The following is a 13,520-nucleotide window of genomic DNA, read 5'->3' as shown; positions in this document are numbered from 1 at the left end:
GAAGAGGGAACCAGATCTGCCATGGGTAGTAAGGTGCAACTAAGATCAATGTCCTGTGGTCTTGCTTGAGTTTCAGCAGGGATGGGAGGGTACGCATACGGAAGAACCGTCCCCAATGCAGGAGGAAGCATCGACACTAGTCTGTCGTGAGTCTGAAGCCTGGAACAGAACTGAGGGACTTTGTGATTCAGGTGGCAAAGAGATCCACTGAGGGGGTGCCTCATGCTCACAAGATCTCGCAGGCAATGCCCATACTGAGTGTCGCGTCTCTCGCGCTTGCCGCGCTCTCGAGGACTTGGCATACCTTCAGGCTTCTTCCCCGGGAGCGCGGGGTTTGTGAGTCCATAGGCCACTACCGTGGAGCGGCAGTGGCAGGCAAAATCACCTTCCAGGTAGAGAGGAAACAAGACTGGACCGGAACTCCGGACTGGAGTGCTACACCGGAACACTCGGAACTGGAACGCACCGGACGGGTGCGCACTGGAGTGGGGCCCGCTGGACTGGACACACTGGAGTGGCCCCACTGGACTGGAACATACAGGAGTGAAACCCGCTGGACTGGAACACACTGGAGCGGAACCCGCGGAACTGGAACACCCTGGACCTAGGCTTCACCTACACTTGACTGCCTTTCCCCGAGGGTTGAGCCCTCAGGTTCTGGCAGCCGGTAGGACTTACAGGAACAGCAGGAATGAAGATCCAGGAGTGCCCCTGGCACCTAGGCGAAGGCAAGGCAGACGAGCAGGGACTGTCCGGGTTCTGGCAGTCGGCAGGAATCAACACAATGACTAGTAAACTGTACCCAGGCTAATAGGAACGCTATACCTAGGCAAACCAGTCATACACAGGAACATACACAGAGCAAACTCAGGAGACTTGGAAGGCTATACACCAGCTAACAACTAAGCTGTGCCCAAGCTAACAAGTCATGCACTGGAAACAACACAGACACTAGCAAAGCTTTACACAGGCTACAAGCCACACGGTGCCTAAGCTGGCTAGTCAAGTATTAGGAACAAACCCAGGGAACTAGCAAAGCTATGCACAGGCTACAAGCCAGACGGTGCCTAAGCTGGCTAGTCTGCACTAGGAACAAACACAGAGAACTAGCAGAGCTATGCACAGGCTACAAGCCAGACGGTGCCTAAGCTGGCTAGTCTACACTAGGAACAATCACCGTCTTGGGATAGTGGCTAGCAAGGGCGGCTAGTCTAACACTAGGAACAAACACAGAGAACTAGCAGAGCTATGCACAGGCTACAAGCCAGACGGTGCCTAAGCTGGCTAGTCTACACTAGGAACAATCACAGTCTGGGATAGTGGCTAGCAAGGGCGGCTAGTCTAACACTAGGAACAAACACAGTCTTGGGATAGTGGCTAGCAAGGGCGGCTAGTCTAACACTAGGAACAAACACAGTCTTGGGATACTGGCTAGCAAGGGCGGCTAGTCTAACACTAGGAACAAACACAGTCTTGAGATAGTGGCTAGCAAGGGCGGCTAGTCTAACACTAGGAACAAACGCAGAGAACTAGCAGAGCTATGCACAGGCTACAAGCCAGACGGTGCCTAAGCTAACTAGTCATGCACTGGAAACAAACACAGACTTGGGATAGAGGCTAGCAAGGGCGGCTAGTCTAACCCTAGGAACAACCGCAGAGAACTAGCAGAGCTACGCACAGGCTACAAGCCAGACGGTGCCTAGGCTGGCTAGTCATGCTCTGGAAACAAACACAGAGAACTAGCAGAGCTATGCACAGGCTACAAGCCACACGGTGCCTAAGCTAGCTAGTCATGCACTGGAAACAAACACAGAGAACTAGCAGAGCTATGCACAGGCTACAAGCCACACGGTGCCTAAGCTAGCTAGTCATGCACTGGAAAAACACAGAGAACTAGCAGAGCTATGCACAGGCTACAAGCCAGACGGTGCCTAAGCTAGCTAGTCTACACAAACACAGAGCACTAGCAAAGCTATACACAGGCTACAAGCCACACGGTGCCTAAGCTAGCTAGTCTAAACAAACATAGAAACTCACACAGAGCAGACACTGAAACTGTGTACAGAGCACTCTATACACCAGGACCTTTAGATGAGATGCAAAGGCCAGGACTGTAGTCTTCAAGTGATTAATAAAGCCCTTCAACACCAGAGCCACAGCTGCAGCAATTACCTTGCAACCAAACAGAGGCTTGACACACAGAGCAGTCATCCCATAGGAAGGAACAACGGGAGCCATCTTGGATACTGGCAGAGAGGAAGAGGCGGCAGCCATCTTGGAAGAGGCATAGCCCAACAGGTGAGGTTCAGTAGGGCAATCAGCACACAGAGCCAGAGAGAACCTAAGACAGACACAGAGACAAGCAGAAGCCAGCACAGACACTGACTCCCAGAAACAGGGTAAGTCTGAGGGTTGTCACGGCCACGGACGGGACACTGAGAGACCATTCGTGTGGTTGCATAACGCTGCTCAGTCTGTCAGCTAGACTGTTGTTTTGCCCGCCAGATAAGTGGCTCAAAGGAATATGCTGTGCTGGTGAGCCTGTCACATCCGAACGGCCTCCTGACACAGAGGCTGTGATCTGGTGCCCTGTCTTTTGGATGAGGAAGTACCTGGAATAGAATCCCTGCCCTTATTCCACTGGTGGAATGGGCTTGACCACGTGGGCCTTCAGAAGAGCGGAGAGTTCCTCTGTAAGTACCTTTTTGTGCTAAGAACTGAAGTAATGAGCTCTCGGTAGACAATTTGGAGGTTTTTGAAACCAATTCAGGGCGTATCCGAGACGGGCTATTTGAAGAACCCACCAGAGGGAGGTTATAAGGGGCCACCTTCCGTAGAAAAACTTCAGTCTCCCTCTGACTGGAAGGTCATCCGGTACGGACGCTTTGACAGCAAATATGCTCTGCTGGAGCCAATCAAAAGCTTGCCCCTTGCTTTTGCTGGGGAGCAACAGAGGTTTTAGGCGCATACTGAGCAGGCTGGCAAGAGGGAGCAGTGTACCTACGTATCTGTGGGTAGTAGGCACCCTTTCCCGACTTGGTAAACCTCCTGGATGAGGAGGGCAGGTGCAGAAGGCGTCTGGTGGGAGATACAAGAGATGGTATCAATATGTTTCTCAATTTGGTCAGCGACCTCCTCAATCTTCTCTCTAAAAAGGTTATCCCCCGGCATTAGGCATCCACCAACCTTATCTGAACAGAATGCTCCAAGTCAGAAACACGAAGCCATGAGAGTCTGCGCATTGCTATACTCTGAGCTGAGATCCTGGATGCCACATCGAAAGTGTCATAGGCGCCCTGTAGGGGTATTTACCTGAGATCTCACCTTTGCTGGTCTTGGCCTATACCAGCATGAACCATTCTTTCATAACAATATAGATTCTACAGCCTCTGACCTGTACAGTAACCTTCAGAAACCAGCTTGGTTACAGAAAGGAAAATTCCGCTCCTTTCAAGTGGAGGGGAGGGTTCAGAGGGAATGCCACAGGACTCATCGAGGAAAAATACCTTGGATCCTCCTCTGACTTCCATGAGCATTCCTCATCAGTGTCGGACAAAACCTCTGCATGGGAGTGTCAAGACTGAGCCTGCCTCTATGTAGAGGAACCATGTCCCTGAGAGGGGCGTTGAGGAGACAGCTCCCGCCTCGACTCTGGTGCAGCTTCCTCCACCGACACGAGGGGGTATTGGCATGGGTGGCAGTTGACACTGGTACCACATGCGACACCTGTGTCGGACGCCGCACCACAGGCTGAGGGCCGCGGGAGGTATGGCAGGCGCACACCGTTGCATGAGGCCATCCAGCAGTTTCATGTAACAAGGACTGGATATGCTCATCGAAGGCCGACATTGGGAAAAGCTAAGGTTCCGGCCCAGAGACAGGTTGCAGAACCCTGGGGTTGAGACAGGACTCGGGTCTTGGCTGCTCGGAGACTGGCGCATCGGCACCTCTTGAATGGAGGGGGAGCGATCTTTCCAGCGCCGATGCTTCTTGGGTGCCGATTCTTTTGACACCATGTGTCGAGGAGGACCGGTGCTGATGCTTCTTAGCCTTCACCTGAAGTCTGCACCCAGACTCTGTGGTAATGATGAGGATGACGTTGAATCCTCACATCACCTCGGGGTCAGGCCCAACACTGGCCGGTCCTGGGGGCCTATCCAGCAGCTGGCGTCAACCAGGTGGAGACCCACTCAATGCACTACTTCTCCCAGCATCCATAGGTATCGAAGCAGCCATACCTGGGACTGATGCCCGATGCCGATGTAATCGTCGATGCCGCCAACCCTGATGTCGATGCAAGCGTTGAGGGACATGGCTACAAAAATCTTTTCCTGTTGAGCCTCTCTGGACACCTGTGTTCTCTTGTGCATAAGCAGAGAGAGGACACCAAGAATGGGTGTCTGCGCCAGAGATGGTCCGACTGCACTGGGTACAAGTGCTTAAAGCCACTAGGAACTTTAGATGACATGGACAGAAAGACTTCTGCAGCAAAATCAAAAGGCTTGATGGTGCCAGAAAAAGTGGCAAGGCACTGAGGAAAAAAGAGACAGGAAAAATCTAACTGGAGTCACTGCCTAAACATAGCCTGCTGATCGGAAAATAAAGGAAACTTAAAAAAAGAGGCAAACTTACTAAAAAAAAATATTAAGGGAAGGGGAAAAAGGGACCCGAAGACGGGCAGAAGAAAAAATTCTGTTTTGGCAGCTAATTTTTTTTACTGCAGTGCCAGAAGCAGTCTCCCTCCAGGCAGTGGTAAATCTGGGTAAAGCAGAACTCCTGCAGAAATGGGACAGTTGCTGTACCCCACCCTCCTCAACAATTATCCTGCTGAACTGTGGACCATTATAAAGCACTCAAGCTCCTCCACAGAAAAATTTATACCTGTCCACCCCAGTCCTGAGATAGCAAGAAATAAAATAAGTAACTATCCCAGAAGGCTGCCCAGCTTCAGACTGACTAGAGGAACAGAACATCAGTCACAGCACACACAGAGGTAGGGTCAAAGACTCAATTTATCAAAATTCACCAAAAAAAGGAACAAACAGAACCCACTTTAGGGGTAGACAATCTCCTCTCCAAAATAACATCACCCATTTTTGATAATTTGACGTTTGTCCTCAGAGACAGATATATTACTTAAAACTGTCATAGCTTAGACTATCCCTGAGCAGGTGTTCCTAGCCATATTCATTTCATTATACAGAGCCTGAAGGAGGGGACAAGTAGAATGGCATGAATGCAGCAGTAGTGCTACTAACACTAGTAAAGTTTGGTCCCTTGTAATAGTACCAGTAAGGTCTAACCATACTACAGAGATGATGCATAAGGCCAAAGAAAAAATGTCCAAATTTTATGCAGCAGAGGTAATTATAGCATGACTCTGGCAATAATGAGTAGCATAAGTCCATCCTCCCAGCTAATGTCTTGTTGATGATGTTATAGGGAAGTGAGGGAGGAGGTCTCCTTATGAGCCACTTTATTTCGCACATAGTTTGATTTACATACCTGAGAGCTGTAAGAAGTGAAGAACTTGACGACCGAGACTGTGCATCGAGTTCTCCGACACTGTGTGTATTCCATTCAGCCTGCTGTAAAGACTCATGAAATCTGCGAATATTCTCCATGTGCTCTTCATGACGTGAAGTCCAGTTTCCAGGGTAGATACTTCTACTAAATCAATATACCAATAACAATAAGTTATTATACACACAGCGTTTCTGATCCAATGCACTAAGGAATCTAAAAAGCACTCAGTAACAAAAGAGAATTATCAGACAGTCTACTTCAATTCTTAAAATTGTCACTGTTGGAAGATAAAACCACTGTGCAAAAAAAATCTCTGTTGCCAGTGTAAGTTTATACCATGAAAGGAGTATTCTAATGTGGATTAAAAACTGGTTAAAAGATAGAAAACAGAGAGTAGGTCTAAATGGTCAGTATTCTCTACTACTACTAATCATTTCTAAAGCGTTACTAGACGTACGCAGTGTTGTACACATTATATGCAGGTACTTTCTCTGTCCCTAGTCTCAATGGAGAAGGGTAGATAGTGGGGTTCCCAGGGGTCTGTGCTGGGACTGCTGATTTTTAAAATATTTAACTAGTGAAGTAATACAATTTGCTGACGACACAAAGTTATTCAAAGTTGTTAAATTGGAAGAGGATTGTGAAAAATTACAAAAGGATCTTACGAGACTGGCAGACTAGGAATCCAAATGGCAGATGGCATTTAATGTGAGCAAGTGCAAAGTGATGCATGTGGGAAAGAGGAACCCGAACTATAGCTACATAATGCAAGGTTCCACATTAGGAGTCACTGGCCAGGAAAGGGATCTAGGTGTCATCGTTGATAATAGGTTGAAACCTTCTGCTCAGTGTGCGGCCGTGGTAAGCATCTCAAAAAGATATGATGGAATTAGAAAAGGTACAGTGAAGGGCAACGGAAATGAAAGGGGATGGGATGACTTCCCTATGAGAAAAAGCTAAAGTGCCTAGGGCTCTTCAGCTTGGAGAAAAGACAGCTGAGGGGAGATACGAATAGAGGTCTAAAAAATTATGAGTGGAGATGGCTGAGGGGCAGTGGCGTTCCTAGGCTGGCTGACACCCGGGGCGGATCGCCAATGCGCCCCCCCAGGCTGCAGCGCGCTTCCCCCTCCCGGCAAAATTACCCCCCCCCGATGCATTTTTACCTGCTGGGGGGGGGGGGGGGTGCTGTCCACCTGTCGGCTCCGAGTCTGCTCGTTCCCTGCTGCTCCCTCTGCTCCGGAACAGGAAGTAACCTGTTCCGCGCAGAGGGAGCATCAGGGAGGGAACCAGCGGACTCGGCCAACAGGCGCGCGGTACCCCCCCCCCCCCCAGCGGCGTGCACCCGGGGCGGACCGCCCCCCCCACCCCCCCCCCCCCCCCCCTTGGTACGCACTGCTGAGGGCAGATATGATAGAAGTCTATAAAATTATGAGTGGAGTGGAAAGGGTAGATGTGAATCACGCAATGAAGCTACAAAGTAATAAATTTAAAACAAATCGAAGAAAATATTTCTTCACTCAGCGTGTAATTAAACTCTGGAATTCATTGCCAGAGAATGTGGTAAAAGCAGTTAGCTTAGTGGGGTTTAGAAAAGGTTTGGATAACTTCCTAAAAGAAAAGTCCATAAGCCATTATTAAGATGGACTTGGGGAAAATCTACTGCTTATTTCTAGGATAAGCAACAAAAAATTATTGTACTGTTTTGGGATCTTGCCAGGTGGCATCCAGTCATAATAGCCCTGACAAAATAGCCCGACAAAAAAAGCCCTGACAAAACAACCTTGTAACAAAATAACCCTTGACAAAATGGTCCTTCCCACAAAACATCCCTTGACAAAATAGCCCCTACACAAAATAGCCCCCTAAGAAAAAAATAACATCACAAAAAATATAATAAACAACAACTGAACTCTTCACTGATAAAGACTCCTACCAGCATTCAATTGCATAAAGCATATATAAATAAACAAATTCTAAGCTACAAACTGGTATTCATGATCTGTTCTGCTGTTTAAAGAAACTATTCTTCCATCAACAAGCTAATTTAAAAAAACAAATAAAAACAATATTGTCATCATTTCATAGTCTTACCAACCTTATCCTGTTTGGCAAGGTAAGATTGTTAGGAAAAAAAATGCAGTGCCATATTGTGAGTCAGGGCATAATGACCCTTGTCTGTTCATACTTGTTCTGGCTAAAACATCACCTTTTTTGATTGTTTTGAATAATCTCTTGTTGTTGTTGTTGATGTATGTTTGTCTTGACTAGACTGTGAGTTCTATTTAGTAGGGACTGTCTCTCTTAAATACGTTTGTATAGGGTAGTTTTAGAATTAAGTAGCAGTAGTAATAGTATGATACTAAAGCATTGCTGTCATCCAAATTTTAATTTCATTTTTACCTGTCAAGAGTCCTTAAACCAGTATCTTGTGAGGTGCTATTCTTCATCAATAGTTCTGAAGATGGAGGAATATAGTTTGGAAAATAAGCATGTACTGGTCCACCAGGGAATACCAAAGAGCTCTGTGCAGGGACCTGAAACAAGATAAAAGGGGTCAGTGTTACAGCAGCAGTGGTGGAGGGATCCAAGCCATAATCTTTAAAGAGCTTTGTCCTTATAACAAGCTTTGATTACAATAATAAACTGAAACAGTGTCAACCAGAATAATTCTAGTTATGTATCTGTTATGTTCCCAGGTTTACCATAACAAATCTATGTGCTGTTTCTTAGCAGCTGTCATAAATATAGAAAACTGCTCTTTTTTTACATTCTTTAGCATCAGAACTCGGCCTTGAATGTCTGAAAATAAACTCTAACTTTAAGATAAATGAAAAACACTACAGAATATGCCCAGGAAAAGAAATCCCAAATACAACCTGCCAAGAGAATATGCTTCTTTAATTTAGAAGCAAGACTGGTTGAATTCTGCCTTGAACATCAGGAACTGTGACTTAATTATTGTGTGGGGAAATGGTAACAGAAAGGGGAAGCTTTGCAAATCTGCTTTATACCCAGTCAACTAGAACCAGTCCTAATTCTGCAAATTCCCATTTCTAACATGGGAGTGTGAAATAGCCCAGGCATTCATTCATAGCCAATAATAAGCTAGTCTTCCTTTGATTCCATCTCTTCCTCTAATTATAGCCAATGCAGCAATGATTCTTACATAAGAACACCGGTACTGGGACAGACCAATGGTCCATCTAGCCCAATATCCTGCTTCTCAGGGCTGCCGAGAGACTGAGCTGGGCCCAGGACAAGGCCGCCCCCAGCCCCTATCCCTCCCCCAATCGCTACTGCTGTCGCCTCCCTCTCCTGCTCCCAGGCCGCCGGTGCCACAGTCCCTAATCTCTCCACCTACCTTCCCTCAGCTTCCTTCTATCTGCCATTTGACTCCTTCATTAAAAAAAAAAAACACAACAAAAAAAACCCTCGAAATCGGCAGTGCAGCGTCTTCCGTGTAAGCAGCAGATCGCCTCGGCCAGGCCTTCCCTCATTGTGTTCCGCCCTCGCGGAAATAGGACGTTACATCAGAGGAGGCGGGACACAGCGAGGGAAGGCCTGGCTGAGGCGATCTGCTGCTTACACGGAAGGCGCTGCACTACCGATTTCGAGATTTGTTTTTTTAAATGAAGGGGTTGAATGGCAGATAGAAAGGAGCTGAGGCTACTGGAGCACCAGAATGAGATCTGAAGTTCCCTGAGAGAGGCTATTAGAGTACCAGAATGAGATTTGAAGTTTATTTATTAGGATTTATTTACCGCCTTTTTTAAGGAATTCACTCAAGGCGGTGTACAGCAAGAATAAGTCAAACATAAGCAACAGATAATTACAGCAGTAAAACTATTCAAGCAATACAAAGTATGGCATAGTATGCCACATTATAATGCCAACACAATGTTTGAAGTTCCCTGAGATTAGAGCACCAGAATGATGTTTGAAGTTCCCTGAGAGAGGCTATTGAAACACCAGAAAGCTGCTTGGAATACACAGAGAGGCAGCCAGAAGGTTCATGGTTGGAAAATCTCACTGTTGCACCCCCTGTCAAAAATTCCTGGCTTACACCACTGCTGCTAAGTGAACGCTGGCAGGGGAGAAATGTTTATTTGATCTTGTTACGGGGCAGATGGGGGGAGGAGGCTTTGTCTGAAAAATCTCTTTAATGAATGAATAAACAGGTACAACTCAAAAACCAGAACACAGAAATAAATATCCATCAACATTACAATTCCTTTCAATTTTAATTAAACCTTATCCTTAATAATTCCCCCCATAACCCTTTCCTTCTCAATAGGCTCAACAATATGGCCATCCCTTCAATAATCTCTAACAGCTTCTCTCCCTTCCCAATCCTTCCCTTTACATATTAGGGCAGCAGGTGTCATGGCCTTATAATTGTAAATTTAACTCATTTAAACATACATAGTAAACAAAGTAGATGACGGCAGAAAAACCTGCACGGTCCATCCAGTCTGCCCAACAAGATAAATTCATAAGTGCTACTTTTTTATTTGTACTGTCCTCTTCAGTGCACAGACCGTATAAGTCTGGCCAGCCCTATCCCCGCCTCCCAACCACCAACCCCGCCTCCCAACCACCAGCTCTGGCACAGACCCTATAAGTCTGCCCAGCACTATCCCCGCCACCCAACCACCAGCCCCGGCACAGACCGTATAAGTCTGCCCAGCACAATTTAAACCTCCCAAATGAACTAGGAAATGCTTTTCCTTTTAAAGGTAAGACTGGCATCGCTAGCTTCTAAAGTCGTGGAGTACAGAAGGCATTTCTCCATTGCCAGTGGGATGGAGGAATATCCTATGTCCAGCACTGCATAGGACATTTTTTCATTATAACATAGGCCTTACTCAATAAAAGCCATTCCCCTTTGAATAAAGGACCACACTGTTATACGGCCAAACAACAGTCCTAGAGGGGACACCACTGTGCATCAACCCATTGGAGTCTCCAGATATTGTATTATGTTCAACCAGAATTGTTTTATCTTTGGACATCCCCACAGGGCATGGGAAAGCGTGTCACCTGCGGTAACGCACTTAGGACTAACTGGGGTAGGAACATCTCACCCTGTGCGTCTGTACTTGTGAAAAATATGCTCTAGTGATGGTGTGAAAATGACATTATCGCAAACTAATGTTGGAGTTTGACTCCTATTAGTTAATCTCACTCTCAACATATTCAAGAAGGCTTTTTAATAAATGGTTCATTTTGCAGTGGCAATGTCCAGGGTGCCCAAAGTTTAGTTTCCAATAGTACAGTGCTGACAGACAGACCCAACACAGGTCGTGTTTCAACAAACACAGTCTTCATCAGGGGTTTCTTCCAAATCAGCGTTAAATATAATCACGCTTAAAAATAGGTCATAACAGCAATACTGAGAATGCACTGTGATGCAGTGCTCTGCATTCATCCACAGTTTATGGTGAACATGGAGCAACACATCGAAGTGTGTTCTCAAAGTATTGCTGTTATGACCTATTTTTAAGTGTGATTATATTTAACTTATTGATTTGGAACAAACCCCTGACGAAGACTGTGTTTGTTGAAACACGGCCCATGTTGGGTCTATCTGTCAGCATTGTACTATTGGAAAATAAACTTTGGTAACCCTGGACATCGTGGTTGACTTTTTCCACTCTTCTTGGTTTGTTTGTGTAGCTTTTGTGGACACTTTTTTGCGCCTTTTGAGTTTAAATTTGCAATGGGACATATGGTGGCGAGGGCAATCCTTGTAATATTTGGTCAAAGGATAGGGATTTAGGGCAATAGGAGGAAACAACTCTGGTTGTCCAGAGTCATTTGAGGGTAACAATAATCAATGGCCAGTCAGTCAGGAATAATCCACACAAGTGGCAGATAGGGGTGATTAAATCCTGGTTATTGCTCATACCATAGTACATTGAATCAATTAACCCCATGCGAGTATTAGACTAGAAAGGAGAAAAGGCAGGGAGGGATTTAAGGACAGTTAGAAAATTGAAATTAAATCCCCCCTTGCCCCTAATTTTACTAAGAGGTAGTTTCCTCAAAGTTCTTGGTATAGATTGTAAGCTCTGTGAGCAGGGACTGTCGCTTCATGTTCAAGTATAGTGCTGTGCACGTCTTGTAGCGCTATGGAAATGATAAGTAGTAGTAATGCCTTGTGTACATACATCCCCCCCACACCCCGGTACAGAAAGGGCTCTTTTGTTGGGAGACAGTAGAAATATTTTCCTTATTGAAACTAAGCTCTCATCCACTTGTAACCATGTGTGATTTTAATGTGGGCAGGGATAAACAAAAGATGAGGTACTGGACTAGTTTTCAACAACTTTGATAGCTCTGGGCTTTCAACTAGTAGTCACTATAGGAATCCATAGCAAAGGCCATCTTCTTAGCTGGATCTTTGTTTCTGGTCTTGAGGGATTTTTATTTATTTTTTGTTACATTTGTACCCCGCACTTTTTCCCACTCATGGCAGGCTCAATGCGGCAGGCAATGGAGGGTTAAGTGACTTGCCCAGAGGCACAAGGAGCTGCCTGTGCCGGGAATCGAACTCACTTCCTCAGTTCCCCAGGACCAAAGTCCACCCCCTAACCACTAGGCCACTCCTAGTTGGCATGTGAAGTTTTTCTGATGTTTAGTACTTTTTAAGGTTGTTGGGGCTCTGAGGAAGGAGTTGAAGGACAAGTATGTTATGTGCAAGAACCTTGAGTGTATTGGAAATGCAGGATCAAGACTTTACTAAAAAAAAAACAAAAAAGGTGGGTCAGAAGGTGGACAATTGGATTAGTTTGCTGGAGGAGGCAATGCACCAGTGTTCAGGGGCTCCATGGTACCCAATTCCTGCTAAAAAGCAGAGTTTACAGTATAGCTGTCAGATACTGGCATGGTGGCAACAGCATTATGTTGTGGGATACATGCAGCAGCAGGAACAGGGAGGCTTATAGATAATGCAAAGTACAGGCAAATCCAGGATAAAAATCTGTTCCAGATTTCTACAAAGCTGAGACAGTGAAAGAGTCATCTTTTCAACAGGACAATGATCCTAAGCACAAAACAAAAGCAATAATGGAGTGGCTCAGCGAGAGTGGCCTAAAGTCTAGACCTGTGGCTAGACTTGAAGACTGCAGCCCACAGATAATCCTCAGCCAACCTGAAGCCCTTGAACTATTCTACCAAAGAGAATTGGCAAAAACTACACCATAGTGTTGTCCAAAGATGGTAGATATTTACTGCAAAGGGGGCCTCTATCACATATTAAGCCAAGGAGTATGAAGACTTATGCAACCAAGGCTTTGTGGCTTCTAAATCTTAATTTTTTTTTTTCAAAACTCTATTTTTGTTTGAAGAAACATACACAAAACTCTTTATGCATGTATTATAATACACCTTGGAGGAGTGCAGTGGCCTAGTGGTTAGAGCACCCGTCTTGCAATCCAGAGGTGGCCGGTTCAAATCCCACTGCTGCTCCTTGTGATCTTGGGCAAGTCACTTAACCCTCCATTGCCTCAGGTACAAACTTAGATTGTGAGCCCTCCTAGGACAGAGAAATATCTAGAGTACCTGAATGCAACTCACCTTGAGCTACTACTGAAAAAGGTGTTCTAAATAAATAATAAAAAACCTTAATATAGTGTCTTTTCATCAAAGGGCCTAAATTTAGAAAGCAAAGAATTGCACAGACAGAGTAGTAGCATCAAGGTCAGATTAACAGTGTACCCTTAGTATACAGAAACAAAATAGAAAGATCACAGATTTAGCTCTCTATGTCTAGTATGGACCTCAATCATCATTGTAGAAGCTTAATGGTTAGCATAGTGGGCTAAGAACTTAGGGAACTGGGTTCGATTCCCACTTTGGCTCCTTGTGATTCTGAGCAAGTCACTTAACCCTTCACCGCCCCAGGTATAAAAACTGTGAGCCCAATAAGGACAGAAAAAGTACCTGAATATAATAAATGACAACTACCATAGAAAGGCGATATATCAAATCCA

The 13,520-nt window shown here is 45.6% G+C and overlaps 1 protein-coding gene across 1 annotated transcript in view; it reads right to left on the bottom strand.

Annotated features, from left to right (window-relative positions):
- C2CD3 (C2 domain containing 3 centriole elongation regulator) overlaps window positions 1-13,520 on the bottom strand; it is a 374,295-nt gene that overhangs the window by 133,200 nt on the left and 227,575 nt on the right. Inside the window, exons 28-29 of the mRNA XM_030200012.1 lie at window positions 7,927-8,060; window positions 5,506-5,670 (exon numbers count right to left, since the gene is read on the bottom strand). Of these exons, the coding sequence (XP_030055872.1) occupies window positions 5,506-5,670; window positions 7,927-8,060 (299 nt within the window). The remainder of the gene's footprint in view (window positions 1-5,505; window positions 5,671-7,926; window positions 8,061-13,520) is intronic.

The sequence above is a fragment of the Microcaecilia unicolor genome, chromosome 4 (genome assembly GCF_901765095.1).
Source record: "Microcaecilia unicolor chromosome 4, aMicUni1.1, whole genome shotgun sequence".
NCBI lineage: Eukaryota > Metazoa > Chordata > Amphibia > Gymnophiona > Siphonopidae > Microcaecilia > Microcaecilia unicolor.
This window is presented reverse-complemented; position numbering and strand designations above follow the sequence as displayed.